The sequence below is a fragment of the Nannobrachium achirus genome (assembly GCF_963921795.1).
Source record: "Nannobrachium achirus genome assembly, chromosome: 5".
Taxonomy (NCBI): Eukaryota; Metazoa; Chordata; class Actinopteri; order Myctophiformes; family Myctophidae; genus Nannobrachium; species Nannobrachium achirus.
The window spans coordinates 7,766,799-7,792,849 of record NC_137814.1 but is presented as its reverse complement, the minus strand read 5'-3'; the positions used below and the strand labels follow the sequence as shown (position 1 = coordinate 7,792,849).

The 26,051-nt window shown below is 43.4% G+C and overlaps 1 protein-coding gene across 1 annotated transcript in view; it reads left to right on the top strand.

Moving 5' to 3' along the window:
- Positions 1 to 26,051, top strand: part of tcf3a (transcription factor 3a) — a gene marked incomplete at its 5' end in the record, with an annotated part of 84,571 nt that overhangs the window by 45,860 nt on the left and 12,660 nt on the right. The window contains 10 exons of the mRNA XM_080725511.1: positions 1 to 84; positions 2,531 to 2,580; positions 9,862 to 9,961; positions 11,191 to 11,330; positions 13,319 to 13,469; positions 15,990 to 16,048; positions 17,057 to 17,135; positions 19,162 to 19,238; positions 19,402 to 19,590; positions 22,396 to 22,489. The exon at positions 1 to 84 is cut by the window's left edge and continues 58 nt beyond it. Of these exons, the coding sequence (XP_080581637.1) occupies positions 1 to 84; positions 2,531 to 2,580; positions 9,862 to 9,961; positions 11,191 to 11,330; positions 13,319 to 13,469; positions 15,990 to 16,048; positions 17,057 to 17,135; positions 19,162 to 19,238; positions 19,402 to 19,590; positions 22,396 to 22,489 (1,023 nt within the window). The remainder of the gene's footprint in view (positions 85 to 2,530; positions 2,581 to 9,861; positions 9,962 to 11,190; positions 11,331 to 13,318; positions 13,470 to 15,989; positions 16,049 to 17,056; positions 17,136 to 19,161; positions 19,239 to 19,401; positions 19,591 to 22,395; positions 22,490 to 26,051) is intronic.

Sequence of the window (26,051 nt, the reverse complement as noted above, 5' to 3'; positions counted from 1 at the left end):
GTCTCAAGTCCAACTCGCAGTTCTACTCCTCGTACCCCGCGGGGGTGTCTCGCAGGAGACCCCCGCCACCACAGGACAGCATGGGTAAGACTGAAAAGTACTCCAATACTTTTACTTAACACTTTTGTTGCTATCAATTAAATCTCTTTGAAGGTCCGCGATGCCATGGTCTGCATAGACTTCCATGTAATTCATAGTGCACGGATCATGCACTCCCATGCCTAGATCATTTTTTCAAAAACGGCCCAAACTCAGGAAACTCGGGGTTGGCACAGGTAGGGTACCTATACAAACTCGGGAAACTCGGGATTGGCACCAAACAGGTTAAGTTAAAGCATCAATACTGCAATATAGAAATAGTCGGTTACAAGACAAGCAAATGTCTGGAATTCAAAATGAGTACAAAAGAATGAGTACAAAAGAATGAGTACAAAAGTAAAATGACTCATTATGCGGAATGTGCCATTTCACTTTTTCAAGCGTATACAAATCTTTGAAAATAGCAATTGATGCGACACATTATGAGCTTGTAGATCTGCTATTTTCAAATGGCTAAAATGTCTATAGGGCTATAGTTGTTATTGTACGTTTTGTCTACAAAGTATAAGTAACTAAAGTTTTAAAATAACTAGTGGAGTAAAAGTACAATATCTTCTTCTGAGATGTAGTGGAGTCGAAGTAAAAGTATTGGAAATTGTAAATACTCCTGTAAAGTAAAAAATACCTCAGAATTGTAATGAAGTAAGTAACGTAAGTAAGTAAGTCAATTTTATTTATATAACACCTCTCACAGAGAGATCTCACAAAGTGCTTTACATACATTGAAAAAGACAAAGGCATAATAAAAAGGAGTCTGTACAATTAGTATCTAGGCATATACAATACAGGCATAGAAGATGAAAAATAAGAATAGAAAATTAAAATTATGTGACACCAGCAATGAACGCCTGTTCAAATAGTAGCGTTTTGAGGTTGCGTTTAAAAATGTCAATAGAGCTTGCATCCCTCAGAGATTGTGGAAGGTCATTCCACAGTTTAGGGGCCACTGCTTGAAAGGCCTTGTCACCTTTAGTTTTTAAAAAAAGTCTTGGGGGCTTTCAACAACCCCTGCTCAGCGGACCTTAGAGCCCTACCGGGCTCATAACGTGGGTACATAAAGTACAGTGGAGTGTGTGTGTGTGTGTGTGTGTGTGTGTGTGTGTGTGTGTGTGTGTGTGTGTGTGTGTGTGTGTGTGTGTGTGTGTGTGTGTGTGTGTGTGTGTGTGTGTGTGTGTGTGTGTGTGTGTGTGTGTGTGTGTGTGTGTGTGTGTGTGTGTGTGTGTGTGTGTGTCTGGTTGCTGTTAACAACCAAATCTCCATACCACCATTCTTGTGTCCTATATTTGATCATAACGAAAACACGATGCAAGACTTTTTCCAATATCAGCAAGATTTGAGCAGATAAATTCCAGATTCCATTCTGAAGTGGAGATACTAGTGTGTAAGAACTACTAGTGTGAGTTTTTGTTCTAGGGTTATATTTAATCTCTGTGGCATACCGTCACTTCTCCTAGTGAGGTTTATAAAAAGCTCGCCGAGAAATCTCACTTCTGCTTAGCAAAGGAGAAAGGAGTTTAAACGCGCGCACACACACACACACACACACACACACACACACACACACACACACACACACACACACACACACACACACACACACACACACACACACACACACGGCACCCCAGCGGTGTGTGTGTGTGTGTGTGTGGAATAACATCAGATAAGATGAGAATATGCCTTTGATTAGGCATTAATGAGCAGCTATAAAGACAGATGGATGGAGAGATTCCTTCAGCACCGCAAACTCAGAGAAGGGAAGCTGTGCAAATAAACAGCATTGGTATGTGATGTATGCTCTATAGGCGCTGCTGCACTGACTTTACTCTCTGTCTTTCTCTCTGTCTGTCTCTCTCTCTCTCTCTCTCTCTCTATGTCAGGCATGTGCACACATAGACATCAAAGGGGGCTTGCTCCCCTGCCCTTTTATCCGTCTGTAAATAAGTTGCCCTCTCCAGACCATGAATGCAGTTTTTACTATGGTGAAAGAAATGCAAATGCCCCTCTTTCCATGCCATACCTGAAGGCAGCATTCAAGAAAATTACCTTGTCCAAACTCTCCTGAACTCAATGCAGCTTCTTATGTTGAAAGAATTATTGCAAATAGCCGACCTCCAAGCTCACAACGCGTCGTTGGAGGTCTGCTATTTTCAACATTTTCACCAAAAGACCCTTTTAGAAATGTCAGCCCCTGCCTCTCTAACATTCTCTGCACGTCCCTCCCTGCTCTCCGTGTGTGTGTGTGTGTGTGTGTGTGTGTGTGTGTGTGTGTGTGTGTGTGTGTGTGTCTGTGTGTGTGCGCGTGTGTGTGTGTGTGTGTGTGTGTGTGTGTGTGTGTGTGTGTGTGTGTGTGTGTGTGTGCGTGTGCGTGCGTGTGCGTGCGTGTGCGTGTGCGTGCCCCTCTCCCCTCTCTCTCTCCCTCTCACTTCAGATCCCCAGCCAAAAAAGATCAGGAAAGTGCCCCCTGGCCTGCCCTCTTCGGTGAGTATACCCACATCCACGGGTTTATTTTTTATTTATTTTCTCTCTCTCTCTCTCTCTCTCTCTCTCTCTCTCTCTCTCTCTCTCTCTCTCTCTCTCTCTCCCTGCCGCAGCCCCTACTAAACTGTATCTGGGCCCCTGCAGTGGGTCGGTCGGAGCACATGTGCACAGATTATGCCCCCTTTGCATTCCAACTGGCATCGTCAGCTTCTCTCCCTGGCTTGTAAAAAAGCGTGGGGGACTCGGAGCTCCTCTGGCTGCCAGACAGCCAGAGGAGACAGCCAGGACATCCAGCTCTCCTACAGCTGTGGATCTGCACTGTCAGGGGTGTCACACCACATGCTGGGCCCTGGGTACAAGGACTCACTGTGGGCCCCCATGAATGTTCTTCATAGCTGGAGGGGGTTTAACCCATTTAGACTGGTAACGCATCATTTTGTGCTTTAACTATTGAAAAATACCTGAGCTCACAAAGCTTGTAGATCTGCTATTTTTGAAAAATCGTGAAAATGTCAGTCCTTGAATATTTCAAATCCTTCTAATGTTTTTTGAAAAACCTAGGTTTCTATGTCAGCGGTGCTCCAACCTTTTCATGTGAAGGACCCCCAAAATGATATGTATTTGGCCACGGACCCCCATCTCAAAACATTTAGTTCCAGGGACCCCCCGGAAGCAAAATTTGAGTGTTCGTTTAAAAAAATACATGTATTCAAAAAAGAATAGCAGATCTACACGCTCGCAGATTGTAGAACTGCTATTTTTCAATAGTTAAAGTATAAAATAATTAAGGTCCTTCCACTTTGGGCCCTAGTAACTCAGTCCCACTTTCCCCCCCTTGCTGTGACGCCCCTGTGCACTGTTACGGTCGTTGGGGGGGGGGGGGGGGGGGTTCACACACGCTATGCATGCACGCACATACTTCATCGTTTTCACAGCAGCTCGGTTTTTCATGTCTACACAGATCCACTGAATCGGATATTATGGTAAACCTTCACTTATTTATCCGTTTACAAAAAGATCCATTTTAGCAGCCGTAATCTCCGTTTGCGTGTGGCTGAAAGCACCAAACGCAGAAAAAGATGTGCGTTTACAAACGTTTTTTTCGTTAATTCGTTAACCTACTTAATCGAGCTTGGAGCTTGGAGATCTGATACTTTTTGCTACTTTTGAATTTGAATCGTGAAAAGTAACCGTTTTGGACAGTTTTGAGGTTTCCATCCGACAGAGACTTCATATATATCGTCACTGTCGGGCAGAAACCTTGTATCGCCAAGTTTCAAATTCGGACGCTTTTCCGCAAAGTAAAGCCCTGCTTCACCATACAAGGCTGTTGCACAAAACTAGTGAAAATAGCTGATCGACAAGCACACAATGCCTCGCACCGCGAGGCGTTGTGTCGGCTATTTTCACTTGTTTAAATCATTTTTGAAATGCCAAACACAAAACGAACGGTTTTGGACATGCAAGGTTTCAGCCGGACAACGACGACATGCATCTACGTACAGTACAGTATATATATATATATATATATATATATATATCCAGCCACTCATTCATTTGCAGGGTGTATTTATAGCCGTAGTTCGTTGTATTCCTGGGCCCTTTTATGTTATAGCCACATGCACCCCCCCCCCCCCCCCCTGCCAAGTGTACTTGTTGGATCCGAGCAGGGAGGCCATAATGAGACTTGATGGCTTTCAGACTGCTCTCACTTAGGATCACATTTATCTGAGGCTCCCCATCTTTATTTATCCAGCCGCTCTGCTCTCTATACCATTCCTCCATTCCTGGCCTGTAATCTGCCTCCATTCCTCTCTCGCTCTCTCTCTCTCTCTCTCGCTTCTCTCGGTCTCCCTCTATTACTCCTCCTCCTCTCCCTCCCTCCCTGGGTTCTCTACTTCCTCCCTTTCTCTGTTTCTTCCTCTCCCCTCCTCCTCCTCTCCACTGCCCCCCCACCCACCCCACCACCCACTCCTCCGTCGTCCCACCGCAACAGCCCTCCCTCCCTCCCTCTCTGGCTAACTTGCTTTCCCTCTGTGTGTGTGTGTGTGTGTGTGTGTGTGTCTCTCTCTCTCACTCTCTCACTCCCTCCCTCTCTCTCTCCCTCTCTCTCCCTCGTTCTCTCCCAGCTGCCAGTAGAGTTGGCTGCCGTCCAGGATTGGGCAGATGGTTCAGTAATTAGGAGTGCATCTCTCCATTCCCTCTTCTCCTCTTCTCTCTCCCTCTCTCTCTCTCTCTTTCTCTCTCTCTCTCTTGCTCTCCCTCTCTCTCTCCCCCTCTCTCTTTCCTCTCTCTCTCTCTCTCTCTCTCTCTCTCTCTCTCTCTCTCTCTCTCTCTCTCTCTCCCTGTTTAATCAAATTACAGAAGAAAACTTCAGTCTGTTTGGATTTGGAGTTTTCAGATGCAGAGTTTTTTGATACTTTTGATACTTTCTTTGTGCTGTCGTCAGGGAAGGGGTGATGTCAGTTCAGAACACGATAGACAACTGCGTTAGACAACAAGCAATCCCTGCGACAACCTCACTCTTTACTGTCATGTCTGTTGTTTTTAGTTGATCGGTATCGGCCCCAAAAATCGCAGTCGGAGCATCTCTACTGTATACTTTGTCGTATGGCGGCATCCCGCACTGAAACGGAGGGAAATAGCATAGTCTACAAACTATGAGCTTGTTTGTGGAGCTGCTTATTTTACATTTTGGATTTATTTTTTCTCCTTATGTCCCACATGCCACAAAACAGTGCCGCTATAGGTTTAAAGATGGTTACAAAGCTATGAGTTTTGGTTGTGCCGAAGTGCTTCTCATGTGCAATTTTGTGTGCGGGTCCCTAGATGACAATGAAATGACAATTTAAGGGAAAAAAGATCAAATGTCATCAACAAAATAGACTATAAAAACTGGTGAAACATTAGCCAAATAATATAAGAAATAGCCAATATACTTAAAGAGGCTTATTAATAGATCGGCTATTTTCACAATATTTATCAAACAAACAAATGAATAAAATGTAATGCCTCAACTCCTACAATTCCTAGTGCTTGTCAGCGTGGGGTGGGGGATCATTTTGGGATAGGGTCCCCTGGGGGATCATTTTGGGAGGGTCCCCAGTTAAAATATGATCATTTTGGGATAGGGTCCCCAGTTCAAATATGATCATTTTGGGATAGGGTCCCCAGTTCAAATATGATCATTTTGGGAGGGTCCCCAGTTCAAATATGATCATTTTGGGAGGGTCCCCAGTTCAAATATGATCATTTTGGGATAGGGTCCCCTGTTCAAATATGATCATTTTGGGATAGGGTCCCCTGTTCAAATATGATCATTTTGGGATAGGGTCCCCTGTTCAAATATGATCATTTTGGGAGGGTCCCCAGTTCAAATATGATCATTTTGGGTTAGGGTCCCCAGTTCAAATATGATCATTTTGGGATAGGGTCCCCTGTTCAAATATGATCATTTTGGGATAGGGTCCCCTGTTCAAATATGATCATTTTGGGATAGGGTCCCCTGTTCAAATATGATCATTTTGGGATAGGGTCCCCAGTTCAAATATGATCATTTTGGGAGGGTCCCCAGTTCAAATATGATCATTTTGGGATAGGGTCCCCTGTTCATATATGATCATTTTGGGATAGGGTCCCCAGTTCAAATATGATCATTTTGGGATAGGGTCCCCTGTTCAAATATGATCATTTTGGGAGGGTCCCCAGTTCAAATATGATCATTTCGGGAGGGTCCCCAGTTCAAATATGATCATTTCGGGAGGGTCCCCAGTTCAAATATGATCATTTTGGGATAGGGTCCCCAGTTCAAATATGATCATTTTGGGATAGGGTCCCCAGTTCAAATATGATCATTTTGGGAGGGTCCCCAGTTCAAATATGATCATTTTGGGAGGGTCCCCAGTTCAAATATGATCATTTTGGGATAGGGTCCCCAGTTCAAATATGATCATTTTGGGATAGGGTCCCCAGTTCAAATATGATCATTTTGGGAGGGTCCCCAGTTCAAATATGATCATTTTGGGAGGGTCCCCAGTTCAAATATGATCATTTTGGGAGGGTCCCCAGTTCAAATATGATCATTTTGGGATAGGGTCCCCTGTTCAAATATGATCATTTTGGGATAGGGTCCCCTGTTCAAATATGATCATTTTGGGATAGGGTCCCCTGTTCAAATATGATCATTTTGGGATAGGGTCCCCTGTTCAAATATGATCATTTTGGGATAGGGTCCCCTGTTCAAATATGATCATTTTGGGATAGGGTCCCCTGTTCAAATATGATCATTTTGGGATAGGGTCCCCAGTTCAAATATGATCATTTTGGGATAGGGTCCCCAGTTCAAATATGATCATTTTGGGATAGGGTCCCCTGTTCAAAGATGATCATTTTGGGATAGGGTCCCCTGTTCAAAGATGATCATTTTGGGATAGGGTCCCCTGTTCAAAGATGATCATTTTGGGGAGGTCGCGGCCTGAAAAGGTTGAGAACCACTGGCTCCACCGAAGCTGGTTCTCCACCACTCTTCAGTGTCTGAGAGGCTGATGTGTAAAAGCCACACCGGGAGGAGACGGTCTGAGAGGCTGATGTGTAAAAGCCACACTAGGAGACGGTCTAAGCAGAGACCAATGAGAAAACCCTGACAGCAGCACATCCAATCGCACGGCGCTCAGCCTCCTCAGCACGCTGGGCCGTTTTGGAAGGCTGTTTATTGAATCAAGCAGTAAAAAAAGAAGAAGAAGAAATCAGACGGTAAAAAATGTGCACCAGGCCAAGAATAACTCATTTAGGCCTAGAATTATTGAATGCTTTAACCAGTGAAAAATAGCAGATATACAAGCTCACAGCGCGGCACCGAGTGCCGCGCTGCGAGCTTGTAGATCTGCTATTTTTGAAAAAAAAGTCGTGAAAATGTGTGCAAATCTTTGAATATATGTGTTTTCAAAGCGAACGTTTGTAACTCAAATTTTGCTTCTGGGGGGGTCCCTGGAACTAAATATTTTGAGAAGGGGGTCCGTGGACAAATACATATCATTTTGGGGGTCCTTCACATGAAAACGTTTGAGAACCACTGACATACTTAGTCTCTTAAGAGCAGACTAACTGAGCTCCAGTTAAAGTGAAAAGGACCTTTTCTTTGACGATGGCTGGCCATATTGCTGACATAGAAACATAGGTTTTTTTTTTAAAAACCTTAGAAGGATTCAAAAGACACTTATAGAATCGGGTCAAAATTCTAATTTTCACGATTTTTCAAAAATAGCAGATCTACAAGCTCGCAGCGCGGCACTCGGTGCCGCGCTGTGAGCTTGTATATCTGCTGTTTTTCAATAGTTAAAGCATAAAATAATGATACCCAATAATGTGTACCCGTTCTAAATGGGATAAACAACAAGAGGAGCAGTGTTACGCGGAGGATGTCGCTGCTGCAGCGGCTGCAGACAGTAGAATGGCTTTTGGCACGGAGGTCTAAAACGGCACTGGAAAAAAAAAACCCAACCAACAACAACAAATAAACTGCTGTTCGTCTGATATGCTGAAGTCCTGGTCGGCGCGCGAACACCGCCTCTGTCGGGTGGAAACCTCGTCTTGTCCAAACCTCGCTACGTAGGAAATCTCGGAGCTTGTAGATCTGCTACTTTAGATGTTTTCGCGTGACGCTGTGATATGATCAAGTAGTAGAGCGTTAATTTACGAGAAAAAAACAAACACGAAAGTCAGAATATGGAGATAAGAGGTTTCTGCCGATATACTGTATGCGTTAACCTTTTTTTAAGACCTGGCATCCAATTCATACCATTAACCATTATGTTATGCTTTAACTATAAAATAGCAGATATACAAGCTCACAGCGCAGCACTGAGTGCCACGCTGAGGGCTTGCAGATCTGCTATTTTTGAATAATCTTGAAATGTTTAGCAAATCTTTGAATATATATATATTTAAAAAAAAAAGACTAAAATATTTGCTTCTGGGGGGTCCCTGGAACGAACTATTTTGAGCTCTGGGTTGGTGGGCAAATACATGTCATTCTAGGGATTCTTGACATTAAAAAACTTTGAGCGCCACAGATAAAGAAAACCATTAGGATTTAGAAGACATTTTAGATATTTCTCAGGTCTTAATGTTTAATCCTTTTTTTAAATGTTGCAGTAAAAGACAGCAGCCGCAGTCACAACAAGGACACAGCAGCTCCCAGGCCACTTCAACCTCAAAAACACTCAACTCAGGATGGTCCACTTTTCTGCCTGGCACGATCATAAAATCCTTCAGATTTAAATCTTAAGCTTTTCACTCTGAAAATTATAGATAGTCATATCTAGGTACAACAAGAGAAGAGAGAAGCTGTTGTTCTCAGCACTTTTCATACGTGATGATGAACTTTCCATCGATAGGAACATGTCAGACACATGCGTGGTCGCTTCAGCATAAACACAGCTTATTATTAAAACCTCGGTGTGTGCGGCCAATAACTACCTCTCTTTCTGGCTCTTGTTGGACTAAAAGTTCCGATACCATAGAAGTCAATGTGCCCTTCCATGAAAGCTGGAAATAGCCGATCTATAAGCTCACAACGCAGTCGCAGCCACGTTGTGAGCTTATAGATACTAGACAGGCTATTACTGGATTTTTTTTTTTTTTGTATTTGAAGCGGTCAAACTAGCAATAGAATAGGTGTTCAGAACTGACTTCTATTAAATGAGTATTTCACCCCCAAAATGACTTTTTTTCTATTGATTACTCACGCCATGGAGACTTGAGTTCAATCATATTTTTCGTTTTTTGTCCCATTCCTAAGACAACATTTTGATTATAACAAATTGCACCCCATTGATTCTGGAAGGGGACCCAAATGCATTTTCAAATCTCCATGGCATGAGAAAAATATAATCAATAGAAAAAAAGAAAAGAAAAAAAAAACATGGGGGTGAACTACTCCTTTAAACCTGAATGGTCCTGGATATTTTGTAAAAGCAAAGGTTGAAATGAAGCCTCAATCTTCACTTTCCTCACCTGGTTCCCATGACTTTACTCTTAATAGTTTAGGAAACACAATGCCAGTGTGTGTGTGTTTCACAAATCACAGACTGGGACTTTGCCTGACAAAATGTTCAGTCATGAGCTTTTTAATCCATGTGTTGTGAAGCCATGTCGTTTCTTTTGGTCTCGTTTTCATAGACCCGGTTGCTCGTTTCTCTTGCAGTATCTGTGGACGCCGGTAGTGGTCAGTGTCAGGTCAATAACTGTCTGTCTGTCTCCTGTCTCTCATGTGTGACGCAGGTTTACGCATCGGCCACAGGAGAGGACTTCAACAGAGACGGTGCCGGGTACCCTGCCTCCAAGGCAGGAGGTGTCTACCCTGCACCCTTCTACATGCCAGGTGAGAGCAGACCCCATGCACCCATCCATGTTTACTGTTTGGGACAGAGGATCCAGAACCGGAAGCGACTGGATCCAAGATTGAGGAACAGTAATCGCTCTCCATCCATTTGGATGGCGTTTTCATGCCGGTTGTTCTCAAGCGTTTTCACTTCAAAGACTACCATAAAGGCCCATTCCCACTGGGCGCGATAACAGATAAAAAAAATCTCTTTCTCCAGGTAGATACATATAAAAAAAAAAATATCTGTGGCAGGTATTTTTTTTTATCTGTATCTACCATCCACTTTGAATGGAAAAATATCTGGAGAAAGAGATTTTTTTATCTGTTATCTGGCCCAGTGGGAATGGGCCTTTACTCAAATACACTCATAAGGGTCCATTTGGTTACGGGTCTATTTGGTTGTACTCTCTCAGAGTTAAAAACCTGTCCAAAGAGTCCATTTGGAACCCCATCTAGTAACCCAGAGCGGAACCACTTTGAGAACCATTACGACGCTGTGTATCATATTTATGATTCAGCATAAACACAGCTTATTATTAAAACTTATTGGTCAGTGTCTCCTGCCTATAACTCTCTCTCCCTTTTTTACTCTTGTTGTGTATGGATTAAAAGGATCCTAAAGGATCCCATCCCTACAGACTGATTCTCCTTGACATTTGGATAAAGCCTTTTATACCCTCTGTAATGAAGACCTGGAATCTTCATATAATGGATGATATTTAGTTTGGAGATTAGCGTCTTAAAACCACTTAAGCCCTATTTTATACTTTGTGGTATGAAGGTGACGCACAAACACATCCAATCTACCATCACAATGCGTCACAAATGCGCCGTGTTGTAAGCTTTGCAAACGTCGTCAAACTCTGAAAGCCTTTTGAAATTGTTTGCTAATGTCATATGGCCCCAAAAATAGTTTTTGTTCCATCATATCATTTGGTTTCGGGTAGATCAGCATCTTTTTGTAAGTGTATGCGTAAGTCAACGGAGAGAGAGAGAGAGAGACACCGCTGAGGCGTTTTCTTTTTTTTTTAATTCATTTTTTATTTTCTCTCCGCCTCAAGCTGGCGCAAGCGGCCGCCCCGCGGCGCCTCTCGCTGCTGAAGCGGCAGCCATCACGCTTCAATGAAGTTGTCACAATAATGTGACATGTCTCATATGTGGCTTTCATTGTCTTTCATCTCCCGTGGCTGCTTATCCCTCCTCCTCCTGGGACGGCCCCCTGACAGAAGGTCTCCACCCCTCCCCTGATCCCTGGGTGTCCAGCGGCGGGTCGATGGGGCAGCCTGGGTACTCCGCCATGCTGGGCAACTCCCCCCACCTGGGACAGGCGGGTCCCTTCACTGGCATCAACCCCCAGGACAGGATGGTGAGAGAGAGAGTGCACTGTGCTTTTATTGTGTGTGTGTGTGTGTGTGTGTGTGTGTGTGTGTGTGTGTGTGTGTGTGTGTGTGTGTGTGTGTGTGTGTGTGTGTGTGTGTGTGTGTGTGTGTGTGTGTGTGTGTGTGTGTGTGTGTGTGTGAGTTTGTTTGTTTAGCTATACTTATGGGGACTAAACGCATGTTCACACAGTCACCTGCAGGGGACCTCTGACAGTGTGGGGACAAAATAGCCTGAAGCCTCAAAAAGTCTAGTATCTCCCTCGTTCCATAGGGATATCCCTTTGGAGTAATGGTTATGATATTGGACTTTCACACAGGAGGCCCGGGTTCAAAGCCCGAGGTGGCGAGGTTCGCATCACCTCCGTTACATAGCGACAGTGCAACCACATTTGCAATTTCTACAGAATTGCGCCTTTCTAGTTTTTATTCGGTTTGATGTTTGATTTAATGACTAGGGTGCTGACTGTGTTTAATGACTAGGTAGTTTAGTTTGAGTTTGTTTTAACGAGTCCATAAGTAGTTTTTGTTTAAACAATTCTCTGAGTCATTAATGAGGAACACTTTGATTTATAGAAGCTGCTGAAGGCAGGACGGAAGGATGCATGACGCCAGATATGATGGTGGAGAAGTAGCAGATCTACAAGCTAGAAAGGTGTCGCTTTGCACCGCTTTTCGAGCTTGTAGATTTGCTACTTTTGAAACCTTTGTGTGAGTGACGCTGCAGTATGATCAAGTAGGGCAGAGGTGTCCAACGTGCGGCACGACGAGGACACATTTTATACGGTCCGCCGCTTCATTCCTAAATTGTTTTATAAACGGCCCGACAGGACCGTCAAACAAGAATATTTTCCCAGAGTTTAATTTATCAGGATTGTTCCCTGTTGTCTTGTTCTGAAGGGGTCAAAGAAAGGAAATGTTGTTGTATTTTCTTTTTACCTTGCATGTGGTTAGATTTGGTAATGGGAAATAAGGCTGAGTTATTTGTGTTTTGTTCAGAGCACTCACCTGACAAAAGACCATTGATATCAAATATTGATGATGAAAATCGTTTAAATGCGATGCATATATGTATGTGACTTTGTTATCGTCTGACCGAAAGTACATTATGTCAGGAGATATAGTCAGCCCCCTTTGAAAATAGTTTGGACACCCCTGAAGTCCATCCATCCATCCATCTATCTTCAACCGCTTATCCGGAATCGGGTCGCGGGGGTAACAGTTCCAACAGTCTCAGTTGGAACTGTTACCTCCGTGACCCTGTTACCTCCGCAACCCGATTTCCAGATTTCCTTATCCCGAGCAACTTCCTCCACTCCCTCAGGGAGTATACCGAGGCGTTCCCAAGCCCGTTTGGAGATATAATCCTTCCATCTGGTCTTTGGTCAGCCACAGGGTCTCCTCCCAGTGGGACGTGCATCGAGGACCTTCCTAGGAAGGTGCTCGGGGGGCATCCGTACTAGATGCCCGAACCACCTAAGCTGACTCCTTTCCAAGTGTAGGAGCAGCGGTTCTACTCCAAGTCTCTCTCGGGTGACTGAACCTCTCACCCTATCTCTAAGGGAGATACCAGCCACCCGTCTGAGGAAACTCATTTCGTCCGCTTGCACCCGTGACCTTATACACCCGGTCATGACCCACACTTCATGACCAGGGCATTCATTTATGAAAAAACACGAAAAGTTGAATAAGAGGTTTCTGCCTCCCACAATGTTCTAATGCTTCCGGTCATACAGTCTGGAGCAGGGAAGCTCTGGTCATAAGTACGGGATAAAGCAGATGTTGAGCCTTCTCTGCACTTCCGTTTTGTCTTTACAGTCGCGCAAATGGCAGCTTACGTTACTCTGATTTCAGGAGGTGTAGTTCCAGACTCTGTATAGCATAGGGAGATAGTGAACTAGTTGTCTGACTACGAGAGACTAGTGCCCGACAGCAAGGTTAAATAACCCTGGATGTATCTTTTCTTCTCTTCTCCCAGAAGAGGCAGCCGCTGCCCCTCTCGCCCCAGAACTACCCCCTGCACGCCAGCGAGGTCAACGGAAGCCATCCCTCCGGCTTCCACTCTGGCTCCGCTGGCTACGGTGTCCCCAACCACACTCCACCCATCAATGGCACCGACTCCATCATGGGTAAATAGAACACCACACACCACCCATCAGTGGTACTGTACCATCATGGGTAAATAAATACTGCAATAAATAGTTTGGTCGAATCCGATACTTCCGTGACCGTGGAGAGCGGAGGTCCGTTTCTCAGTGGTTTTGTCAACTATGAAGGTTAAATAACAAATTGAGCTCCCATGCCCCTCGCAAAAATGTGAGCAAAATGTTTGACAGCCGCTGAAAGTTTGTATCTCATTCACTTACTATGTACTATACTATAAAGGAAAAGAATACCCCCAAAAATCTGCTTTAAGTAGCATGTGAGGGGTCAAACAAATTTTTTTTTTAAATTATTCTGAATCCATTGCAAGTATTTGTTTTGCATGAAAAATATTCCTTGGGCTAAAAACGGGCCGACAAAACTATGGTTTAGTGATGTGTCATCACTTTTCACCTTTTTTTGGGGTCCGTTTTTACTGAATGAGATACAAACTTTCAGCGTCTGTCAAACATTTTGCTCACATTTTCGCGAGGGGCATGGGAGCTCAATTTGTTATTTAACCTTCATAGTTGACAAAACCACTGAGAAACGGACCTCTCCGCTCTCCGCGGTCACGGAAGTATCAGATTCCACCCAACTAAAAGGTGATGTAAAGTTCACTGTGTTACATTGTATCTGCTTCAAGTCTCTGCGTGTTGTATTTGCATAGCGTACTGAGATGACTGGAAGCCAAAAGGCTTCTTGGAACATCAAGAAAATTGCATTAGGCGGACATTAGTCTTTATTGTCCCACTGGGACTGCGCTGTACTTGTTCCACAGCAAAACTTGGAACGGTACCCATGAGCACACAGTAAAACTTGGAACGGTACCCATGAGCACACAGTAAAAGAACGGTACCCATGAGCACACAGTAAAAGAACGGTACCCATGAGCACACAGTAAAAGAACGGTACCCATGAGCACACAGTAAAACTTGGAACGGTACCCATGAGCACACAGTAAAAGAACGGTACCCATGAGCACACAGTAAAAGAACGGTACCCATGAGCACACAGTAAAAGAACGGTACCCATGAGCACACAGTAAAAGAACGGTACCCATGAGCACACAGTAAAAGAACGGTACCCATGAGCACACAGTAAAAGAACGGTACCCATGAGCACACAGTAAAAGAACGGTACCCATGAGCACACAGTAAAAGAACGGTACCCATGAGCACACAGTAAAAGCAATAGCAACGAGAAGAGACAGTTGTTGTGTTTCCATAAAGCTTATTCGAAAATAGGAAGCAAATTGTCGGAAATTCGAAAAAAGAAAAAGCTAATTGACCCATTTAGAAATGAACACATTATGACGCAATATTTTATGCTTTAAATATACAAAAAATAGCAGATATACAAGCTCACAGCACGGCACCGAGTGCCGCGCTGCGAGCTTGTAGATCTGCTATTTTTGAAAAATCGTGAAAATTAGAATTTTGACCCGATTCTATAAGTGTCTTTTGAATCCTTCTAAGATTTTTGGAAAAACCCTATGTTTCTATGTCAGCAATCTGGCCAGCCATCGTCAAAGAAAAGGTCCTTTTCACTTAACTGGAGCTCAGTTAGTCTGTTCTTGAGAGACTGCTATGTCAGTGGTTCTCAAACCTTTTTATGTGAAGGACCCCCAAAATGATATTTATTTGGCCACGGACCCCCATTTCAAAATATCTAGTTCCAGGGACCACCCAGAAGCAAAATTTGAGTTACAAACGTTCGCTTTGAAAATACATATATTCAAAGATGTGCACACATTTTCACGATTTTTTCAAAAATAGCAGATCTACAAGCTCGCTGTGAGCTTGTATATCTGCTATTTTTCACTGGTTAAAGCATTCAATAATTCTAGGCCTAAATGGGTTAAGGCTTTTTCCATCCACTGATGAAATGTGATTCTTGGGATACCCGTTGTAAATGACTTCCCGTGGGCCTGCACACACACAGTGCACAGAGCTGGGATCGGGCTGATTTCAGACCGAACCCGAGACGTGACCGACAGCTTTTCGTCCGCCTGAATCTACGTCTCATCCTGCAAGTTTTCTGCGTCTGGAAGGTGGCCGATCTACAAGCTCACAGCACCTCACATCCGCGGCGCGTTGTGAGCTTGTAGATCGGCTATTTTCGGCAAAGAGGTTTGGTGTAGAGGAGAAAAAGAGCAGACCAAGTGCAGAGTGAACGTTTATTAAGTATTGACGGTTCAAGTAGTTAAATATCTGAAAACACACATTGACATGAATCTAAAATACACTGATGATTGTGCTGTCAAACAATGAAACTAAATGGAATCTATGAACAGGTTGTGGGGGTCCCTGCTTCATCTCTCTCTCAACTAATAGGGTCCTTGGCCTGAAAACGTTGAAGACCCCTGCAATAGTTCATATTGTGATTTCAGTTTGTGTTCATTGTTCAGCCCTATCAGTGCCCTCACACAGTAGGTAGAAGTAGGCATGGAGCACGGGTCCTAATTTAACTGTGTCTGTGTCTTTTTTTCTCCCTCGTCCCACCAGCCAATCGGGGAGCGGCTCCTGGAAGCTCGGGCGATGAGATTGGAAAAGCGCTGGCCTCTGTAAGCAATGTTCGACATGCCTTCTCTTACAAGCACACACACACACACACACACACACACTACACCTAATCCATTCACATGACAAAGTGTTCCATGTTTTGTTTTGACCAACGCAATTAATCAGGATTAATCGGATTATCGGCCAAAAGTTCAATATGGTGCATCCCTAGCTTTGTGGGGCTGTGCAGTAAGCTCAGCAGATCTCAAAGTGCAGTCCGTAATGTTGGATTAAATGCAATAAAAACAGAATCTCTCATATCTCGTCATTGGTAGTAAATGAGTTTAAAGGACAACTTTGTTTTTTTACAACAACTGTTCATATTTTAGTTTTAGATTGTAATTAGAGAAAAGAAAAAGTGAGTGTTAAAATGTTTTCATTTGCTTCGTTCTATTGTTTTATCGTGTTTACCGTGCTAAAATGTGGGGCATGCGTAGGCATGGGGGCATGCGTACAAGTGGCTAAATATGTCTTTTTAGACACAATAAGCCAGCAGCTTCTTTATTGCTATTTACAGTAACACTTCCAGCCCCCATAAGTCACACCCAACCATGAAAGGTTGCGTTGTATCTTGGGAATGGGCTTATTATGTGTAAAACGACATATTTAGCCACTTGTACGCATGCCCCAACCACTGAAATCAGAATCTCTAAAACAATAGAAAGTAAATTAAATAATTTTAACACTCATCTTTTATATTCTTTAATTACAATCTAACATATGAACCCTTGTTGTAAAAAACTAAAGTTGTCCTTTAAAAAAAAGACAAATGAAAATGAAAATAGATAAAAACCTAGCTGTTCTTTGCCATCGTTGGGTAGCGTAACCAATGTTAGATACAGTACATATGTTTTTACCTTGGACTAAACATAGTAGTTTAATAGTCTTGACGTTTTGTGTGTGTGTGTGTGTGTGTGTGTGTGTGTGTGTGTGTGTGTGTGTGTGTGTGTGTGTGTGTGTGTGTGTGTGTGTGTGTGTGTGTGTGTGTGTGTGTGTGTGTGTGTGTGCAGATCTACCCCTCAGACCCCAACAGCTCCACCTACCCTCCATCTCCGTCCACTCCCGCCGGCTCCCCCCAGGCTATATCAGGTGAGCCGCTCCGTCTGAGTGACGCCTCGCTCCTCGTCTCTCTCTTGGCAGGTCCTGTCATTCTGTCACTCGTCAGGTGGAAACCACGTATGTCCAAGAAACCGCTGCGTACGGCTTCAAGGAAATGAAAGCACCGAGCGGATTCCAAAAGGATCCCATGGAGTTATTATTAGCAGGGTTCCCACAAACATGACATTTTGAAATTATATATTATAATATTTTTCCAGTACTGGACACTGCTCCTACAATTTTTGCCCTACAATCACGAATATCACTACACAGCATGTCTACACTCATGTCATCAACATGGATCAGGAAGATTTGGGAAAAACAAATTTTTGCCCTATTTGTGGAGATAAGCCACCTACCGTCGCTTATCTCCCGATTAGGGAGTCTTACTGGTGTTAATACCTCTGAAATGACAAATTGAATATTGGCCAAATTGTCAAATATTAGAGGCAGAAATTGTGAAAATAGCCGATCTACATGCTCATGTAGATCTGCTATTTTCACAATAGAAACGTGTTATACAAAAATGTGTGGGAACCCTGTATTAGAATCAACCTGGTGTCCTGATTCCGGTAATAATCTGGGGATTCATAGTAAGGCTGGGCGATATTAGGAAAACCTTCGATATTCGATAACGTTGAATACCTCAATATTGAAATTACTCACAATATTAGTAAAAACAATTGCATTATATAGTTTTGAATGTTTTTTTTTGTTCTGCTTTAGGTCCAGTGCCTGCCTAACCCAGATAATGAATAGCATATCATATGCATGCTCATTGCACAGTGCACATAGAATAAAGAAATGAAATGCCTTATTTCCATTTTCCAACAATGTTTTAATTGAAATAACCACACCTGGTTACAGATGGACTGCTTTTTTGCATGTGCTACGTGCATGCATAGTGTGTCTGTTAATTAATTTGACACATACACCAATACCTCATTTCAAGCCGTCTTCGTCGGTATGTAAACCTCGCATGTTGATACCTCGACATCGGTACATTTTCGATATATTGCCCAGCCTTAATTTATAGGCAAATCCGTTGTTTAGCTTGTAGATCGGCTGCTCTTGTCAAATGACAAAGTACAAAACACGTCCTTGATTTATGAGAAGAAATGATGTATTATGGAGATACAAGGTTTCCACCCTGTGTGCAGGGGAATGCTAGAAATCTTCTAAACATATCACGTTCCTTCATGACCAAAGCCAAACCGTTCACAATGATGTAGCTCCATCTGTTGGGCCAAAAGGGGAACTTAAATTATTTGAAGCTAGCGGATTGATTGCTGTACACCTTATTTATTTATTTTGACGTTTTTACACTGATCTACACTGCAGCACAACGGTAGTGTATTTACCTTGTTGGAAACACTCGACGTGCCTTTCAAAGAAATCCACCGGTGACTTAATTCCCAAAGCAACAGAGCAGACTTAGCTCACATGCACGTATAAAGAACCTTATTTTAATGTATCACAGAGTTGCAAATGAGGTAAACAAATGAATTATATATCTTTCTAAATAACATACCATCTAACTATAGAACAGGGTTATGCAACCTTAGGCACGGGTGCCAACATTGGAACAGAGGAGAGAGGATTTATATTTTAAAATCAAATATTGTTTTAAAAGTGGTCAATTACATTAAGTCACCCAATTTGCACAAATTACATCCTGCACATAATTCTACATCCATTAAAACTCTGAACTCTGACTGAGGAGGGAGTCAGGGAGATAGGTGGATTATTGCTCTGGGTCTAATGATTGTTATAACAATGTCCTGCCAATCCAAATATGCCAGAAAGTTGATTCGGGTGTCATTAAAATGAATGTTAACATGGCACACTGACTATCTAGATTCTAGAACATAAAAACATGCCACTTCATTTCAAAAAGGTTGCTGACCACTGGTATATAGCATATAGCAAGGCTAGGTGAAATCTGTTGCTGAAGCCAGTTGTTGTTGTCAGGCTAAACTGGATCTAAACCTGTGCGTTCCTGACTGTCCTCCTCCAGGTTCGGCCTCCCAGTGGACGCGGTCCTCGGGTCAGGCCACCCCTTCACCCAACTTTGAGCCAGGAATTCAGGCCCTGGTGAGTCCAGCAAAACAACAAATAATACAAGACAGCTCCAACGGCGCTGGCTAGGTTTTCAATCGTAAAGAAGAACATGCCTGAATTCTCTCTCTCTCTCTCTCTCCCTCCCTCCCCCCTCCCCGTGATGACGTTCTTCTTCACCATTTGCATTTTGTTGCAGAACAAAATGGAGGATCGCCTGGAGGAGGCCATCCATGTTCTCCAGCGCCACGCGGGCGCGCAGGGAGGCCCGGTCATGGCTGAGATGCACAGCCTGCTGTCGTCAGGCTTAGGAATGCCACCGGGTTTCAGCTCCGTTGCCGCCGCCGCCGCAGCGGGGCTGGGGCTGGCCAGTCGCCTGCCCGGACTGGTGAGCCTCCACCGCACCACAAACCCAGGAAGCGACCTGGCCCTTTCCCACCGGAGCGCAGTAACTCCTGTGTTACGTTCCAACCCCCTCCTCCCTCCCTCCCTTCTGTGATGCTTTGTGGGGGCGGCGCGGGGGGGAATACATTAGTTCAGTGCTTCTCCAAAACGTTGTCATTTCAAGGACCCCCTTAACTCTGAGAGCGCACAAACGGAACTATGTGTACACTCTCCCGAGTTAAAGACCCATAAGGGTCCATTTGGTTCGAAGGCTTTGTCCCCTAAAATTGGCCAGCTGGTTCTGGGGATAGAGAGGAGATCCAAGTTCTGTGGACCGCAGGTCCCGTGAAGGGCTTTAACCCATTTAGGCCTAAGTCTGATTTGAATAAAGCCTTATAGACCTAAGTCCAATTTGAAAATTACCCACTATTTTTCTGGAAAACATATTACTCAGCCTCTGTAGCAGTTAGAAACAAATTTCCAACACTATTTGATAGCTTACACCTTTGGCTTTCATAGAAAAAAAAATCTGAAAAACTTAAAATATTTTTTCAAAGATTACTGTACTACATACTGTACATACCTGAGGGGGTAATACACTTAATGTGTACCCGTCAAGAATGGGTTAACCCATTTAGGCCTAGAATTATTGAATGCTTTAACCAGTGAAAGATAGCAGATATACAAGCTCACAGCGCGGCACCGAGTGCCGCGCTGCGAGCTTGTAGATCTGCTATTTTTTTTTAAAAGTCATGAAAATGTGTGCAAATCTTTGAATATATGCATTTTCAAAGCGAAGGTTTGTAACTCAAATTTTGCTTCTGGGGGGTCCCTGGAACTAAATATTTTGAGATGGGGGGGGTCCGTGGCCAAATATCATTTTTCACATGAAAAGGTTTGAGAACCACTGACATAGTAGTCTCTCAAGAACAGACTAAAGCCCTTTGCACACAGGACAGTTGCGTTTTTTTCGCTTGCGGCATGAATAAAACGCATTGGATTTGGTGTGCAATGCTGTGCGGAATCGGCGCTGCGGATCCAAAAAGGAGTCATAAAAGGACTGATGAGTTTTTTACCGCATGCGACAAGACGCACAAATCGAACTGGGTTCAATCGAGAAAAAAACGCAGGGCGGCAGCCACTCGTCGCACGGCTAATTCGGAGCCGGTGTGCATGAGGTCATAGAGAATCATTGTTTTCTTTTCAAAAAATTATATTGTCCGTTTTATCCGTGCGGTTAAACGCGCCTGTGTGCAAAGGGCTTAACTGAGCTCCAGTTAAGTGAAAAGGACCTTTTCTTTGACGATGGCTGGCCAGATTGCTGACACAGAAATATAGGTTTTTCAAAAAACCTTAGAAGGATTCAAAAGACAATTTTTCAAAAATAGCAGATCTACAAGCTCGCAGCGAGCTTGTATATCTGCTATTTTTCAATAGTTAAAGCATAAAATAATGATACACAATAATGTGTACCCGTTCTAAATGGGTTAAGAACCAGTGCATTAGTTGTAGTTACTGGTTAGTAAGGGGGAACTTCCTGTGTTTTTGTCCTCTAATCCAAAAGATCCCAGTCGACACCCGGGCAGGAATTTCACGGCGGACCACGACGGCCATGGCTCTCGTTTGCCCCTCTGTTTGGCCATGTGCCCCTCGTACAAATAGCTGCCCCGTGGCCACACTAGTGGCCTTGATGCCCTGCCTGCACTGCCCCAGCTGATTTTACTGATTACCATGGCCGTTGTCCAGTTGTCTGTGGTTGAGATTCTAAATTCTTATCGGACAAAATCAAGTGAAACGTCGCTGCGCAAATAACCAGTAGTAGGTTTGATTTCAAGGCTGATATGAGTCGCTTGCAGCTTAAAATGTAGCAGAAGCTGCTATTTTGACGGGCAGGGGCACAGAGACGAGACAGAGAGACGGCTAGCAGCTGTCTGTTTAACAACTTAAATATTTAGAACGGGTACACATTATTGTGTATCATTATTTTATGCTTTAACTATTGAAAAATAGCAGATATACAAGCTCACTGCGAGCTTGTAGATCTGCTATTTTTGAAAAATCGTGAAAATTAGAATTTTGACCCGATTCTATAAGTGTCTTTTGAATCCTTCTAAGGTTTTTTGAAAAACCTTATCTTTCTATGTCAGCAATCTGGCTGGCCATCGTCAAAGCAAAGGTCCTTTTCACTTAACTGGAGCTCAGTTAGTCTGTTCTTGAGAGACTACTATGTCAGTGGTTCTCAAACCTTTTTCATGTGAAGGACCGCCAAACTGATATTTATTTGGCCACGGACCCCCATCTCAAAATATCTAGTTCCAGGGACCACCCAGAAGCAAAATTTGAGTTACAAACGTTCACTTTGAAAATACATATATTTGCTGTGAGCTTGTATATCTGCTATTTTTCACTGGTTAAAGCATTCAATAATTCTAGGCCTAAATGGGTTAAATGAAACACTTGTAACAGACGGAATAATTTTGACTGTAGCTACTGTACACTGTATGTGGGTTTTGTCGCGAGTGTCCACGAGAGTGACATTATGTTTGAGGGGGAGCTATCTCCGTACGTATGTCCAGTAGGCTAACTTCACTTTGCCAAGCAATAATGCGATTTATGTCCACCAAAACCTGGTGTCTAACATTCCGGGGAAAGAAAAAAAAATTAAAATCACAAAAGCAGATGGTCAACTGCAAATTAGTAAAGGGTGAACATCCTGTGTTATCCTATTGTATAAAGTGTGTTTTTCCCTTTCCTTTTCTTTTTGAAAGGAGATGATGCAATCTCTTATGAACCTGTGTGTTGTCTGTAGGTTTCCAACCACCACGAGGACTCTGCTGGTCTGCCCTCTGGTGGCAGACTCCTGCACCACGGCACTCCGTCTGGCCAGCCTGAAGGCTTCACTGGTGAGTTAGGACGGGACCACTCCTCTAATACAGGGGTCTTCAACGTTTTCAGGCCAAGGACCCCTTAGCTCTGACAGAGATGAAGCAGGGCAGGGGCACGGTGGCGCCTGCTGTGACTTCTCTGTCGAGGTTGGGCCGCCAATCGCTGTCCCCGTTTCCCTGACATGTCTTAGAAAAAGGACCAAACAAATCTCTCGCGCGTCTGACAAAGCGGCCAATCTGCGGCGGCTCGATCGCTTTCCTGAACTTTGCTGGAGAACGGACCAGCTGCGGGATTGCGCAGCAATCAAGCCCCCCTCACCTGCAGAATCAACAGACACTCACTCAGACAGCTATTCTTCCGCGTTCCTGGGACGCAGAAGCCAGCCAAGGAATAAATACAAGATAACGTTTAATTTTGATAGATTTTTACACTTTTGTCAGCTTGTTCTTTTGTCATTCTATGGTCTAGTTACTGTGGTTTTTAACGTGAACCTATTTAGAAATCATTTGGCTGTTCATTGCAACGAGGAAATGTTGCTGCATGTCGCGTATTGCATCTGACTGTCTGGTTGAAACATCACCCCTGTAATTAATCATTCCTGCAGCTTATAAATGCACCAGTTATTTTATTTGTGTAGTCTGTTTGAGAAGAAGCACAAACACTTTATGTATAGATTAATAACTCCACATGCCAGGTTTCCTTTATTGCGCGATTTGGGCTGGTGCACGATTAAATGATTAATTCATTAATTAATGCTTGTTTTTGCCTTCAATTTCATTACAAATACATCAAACCAACCACTCATTCAGTTAATAATAATAGCCTACCTAGAATACCTATAGACCTATACTGTAAATTAATTAGCAGAAGTGATAGAGTGTCAGTTCCTCCTTGTGTCAATTCTATTCAAAGAAATGATTATAGCATGCCATTCACTCTTTCAGTTTGATTAATTCATGGCACAGCAAATAAAGACCCGATTACAAACGTTTTCTATAACATGTAATTGTAGATGATAGTTATTATTTATATCATATCAATTATGGTTTTATATAAAGGCAAGCAAAGCTCAGAGCTTTGAGAATCAATGTCGGGGTATTTGCTTTTGGAGCGCAACACTGGAGAGCTGGTAGATGGCTATTTTCAATTGCCAACGTTTCAATATTTACAGATTAAATAGGGACACAATTTAGTTATTTGTTCATGCTCTGCTTTCCAAGGAATGAGGAGAATTTTTTGTTTTGTTTAAATCGCTTCATAATGACCAACTTACTTGACCAAGGCATGATTGAATAGACGGTGTTGCTCCCTGCGTAATGCGCGCCACAGCCACAGTCACAACAGAGTTACAAGACATCAACGCATTGCGTCATGGCGTGTCGACAGCTTATACATCTGTTATTTTGGACACATGGTCATGGAGAGATTTGGAGACGGCAGCGCATCAGCCCGACATTTCGGCGACTCCAGAACGCAAGTATTTTGCGGTTAATAATACCTATAGAATAAGGCTACAAAACACTTCATAGACTATTTGATTTATTTCTGAGCTAGTGAAACACTTCATAGATGTTTCCTGAATCTAAAGAACAATCAAATGACAACGGGTTCTAACAGAAATAGTGTTTTTATTAGGCTATTAGTATTAGGCAACGAATGCAAATGATCACGCATGGTTTAACCATATCCTATAAATAGCCAAACATTTCATTATGAAATGTAACAGTAGGTCTATATAAAGAAAAATAGAGGCTGACAGCCTACCAACGCAATAAAAAACTATAGAGTAGGCTAAAGGTGGGTTGGAGGTTAATGTTGATCGCCCGAGCTGCTTCAATTCCCAGACCCTATAATATATGGTCATTTCTCAAACAATTAGGCCACTCTTAGTCAAATTTGTATTTATTCTGTGAACTCTCTATTTATTTTCTTGTATGACATGATGTGTTAGAAGGACGGGACTCATCTCCCTTTCTATTTATCAATTAAACATCACGCATATGCGACTGTGGCGCTCTGACGCGCCATGGACATTGTCTTTATAAACTTTTGCAAGAAATATACCCCGATTGCAAATTACAGTGGTCAGTATAGGCCTACATGCATCGGGTTACACCGCACATGATTATGTGCCTATATTCATGTTTTTCAAACAAGAAAACACATCTAAGAAATTACATATAAAAAGAATAAGAAGAAGTAGGCTAGGCCTAGTGAAAATAGCCAATCTACAAGCTCACAGCAAGTCGAGATCTGCCGTTTTCACTAGTTTGGGTCCCGGCCAGGAAAACGTCTATTAAATCAATATTGGTGTCGGATATAAATTGCGTCTGCTAACACGGTAACCAGACAATATTTAGGTGGTTGTCAGAAAGAAACGTTCATGCACGCACTGTGGCGCACGCACTGTAAGTCACCCAGATACCGTACATCTCTCGTTCTTTTGATTGAATACTTTAATAGCAGTTTGCATATAAAAATCACAGGGACAGGGCAGTATTACTTCATGTCACGTTCATGTTAATGTGTTATGGTTACATTATGGTATAAGCTCCGTCTGGACTCGATCTTGATGTCCAGTGTGTGTGGTTTACTATGATTGGCGGAGCGCGTCTTTTTCTGTTGCCGCAACCTCGACAAACACGCGATGGCCTTGGCGCAGTGGTTAGCGCTTCGCCTCACAGCTAGAAGGTCCTGGGTTCGATTCCTGCCGGGGGACACTGTGGGTGCTGGGGGCGTGTTTCTCCCTCCGCGTCATCAGCGCCCACACCCTAGGTGGGGTCGGCGATAGGGCCTTTCTGTGTGGAGTTTGCATGTTCTCCCCGTGTCTCCTAGGGTTGATACCCTCACAAAAACATGCAGTAATCCTGGTCTCAATAATGCCTCCCCCTGGCCAGCTGGGGCGCTTGATGGAGGGGAAAGGAACTGGTTGGAATAACGTATTCCTTCCACGCGCTACGTCCATCCCGGGGAAATCCCCACTGTCAGGTGAAAAGAAACAACTTGGACTACTCATGCATTGAAGGAAGCATGAGGTCAGTCCGTTGTCTCCCCAGGCGCGGCAGAGGGAGAGCAGAGCCCAGGATTACATAGGCAATTGGCACTGGGTGAAAAATGGGTTGCAAAATCGTGGGATAAAAAATAGAATTAAAAAAAGAGATGAAGCAGGGACCCCCCACTACATATTGTATAAAATTGTGTTGCAGATTAAAAATGTACATGGATTATTTCTTATACAGTTTAGACTTGACAGCACCATCATCTGTGTAGGTTGGATTAATGTGTATTTTCATATAATTTATTTAACCACTTGAACTGTCAATACCTACTAGTCTACACTTTTCCTTCTACACCAAACCTCTGTGCCAAAACATAACCAATCTACAAGTTTGAGCTTGTAGCCGATGTGTACAGGTTCAAAGTGCTAACGTGTAAGGGCCGATGCATCCTCCACTTTTAGAGACAAATTTATTTCGGCTCGGTTCTGGGAGTCACAAAATCTCGGCAGCAACGAACAGCCGAATTAATGAACCTCTAATAACCACTGGACAGAGCCGACAAGAGAATGTGTCTCTAAAA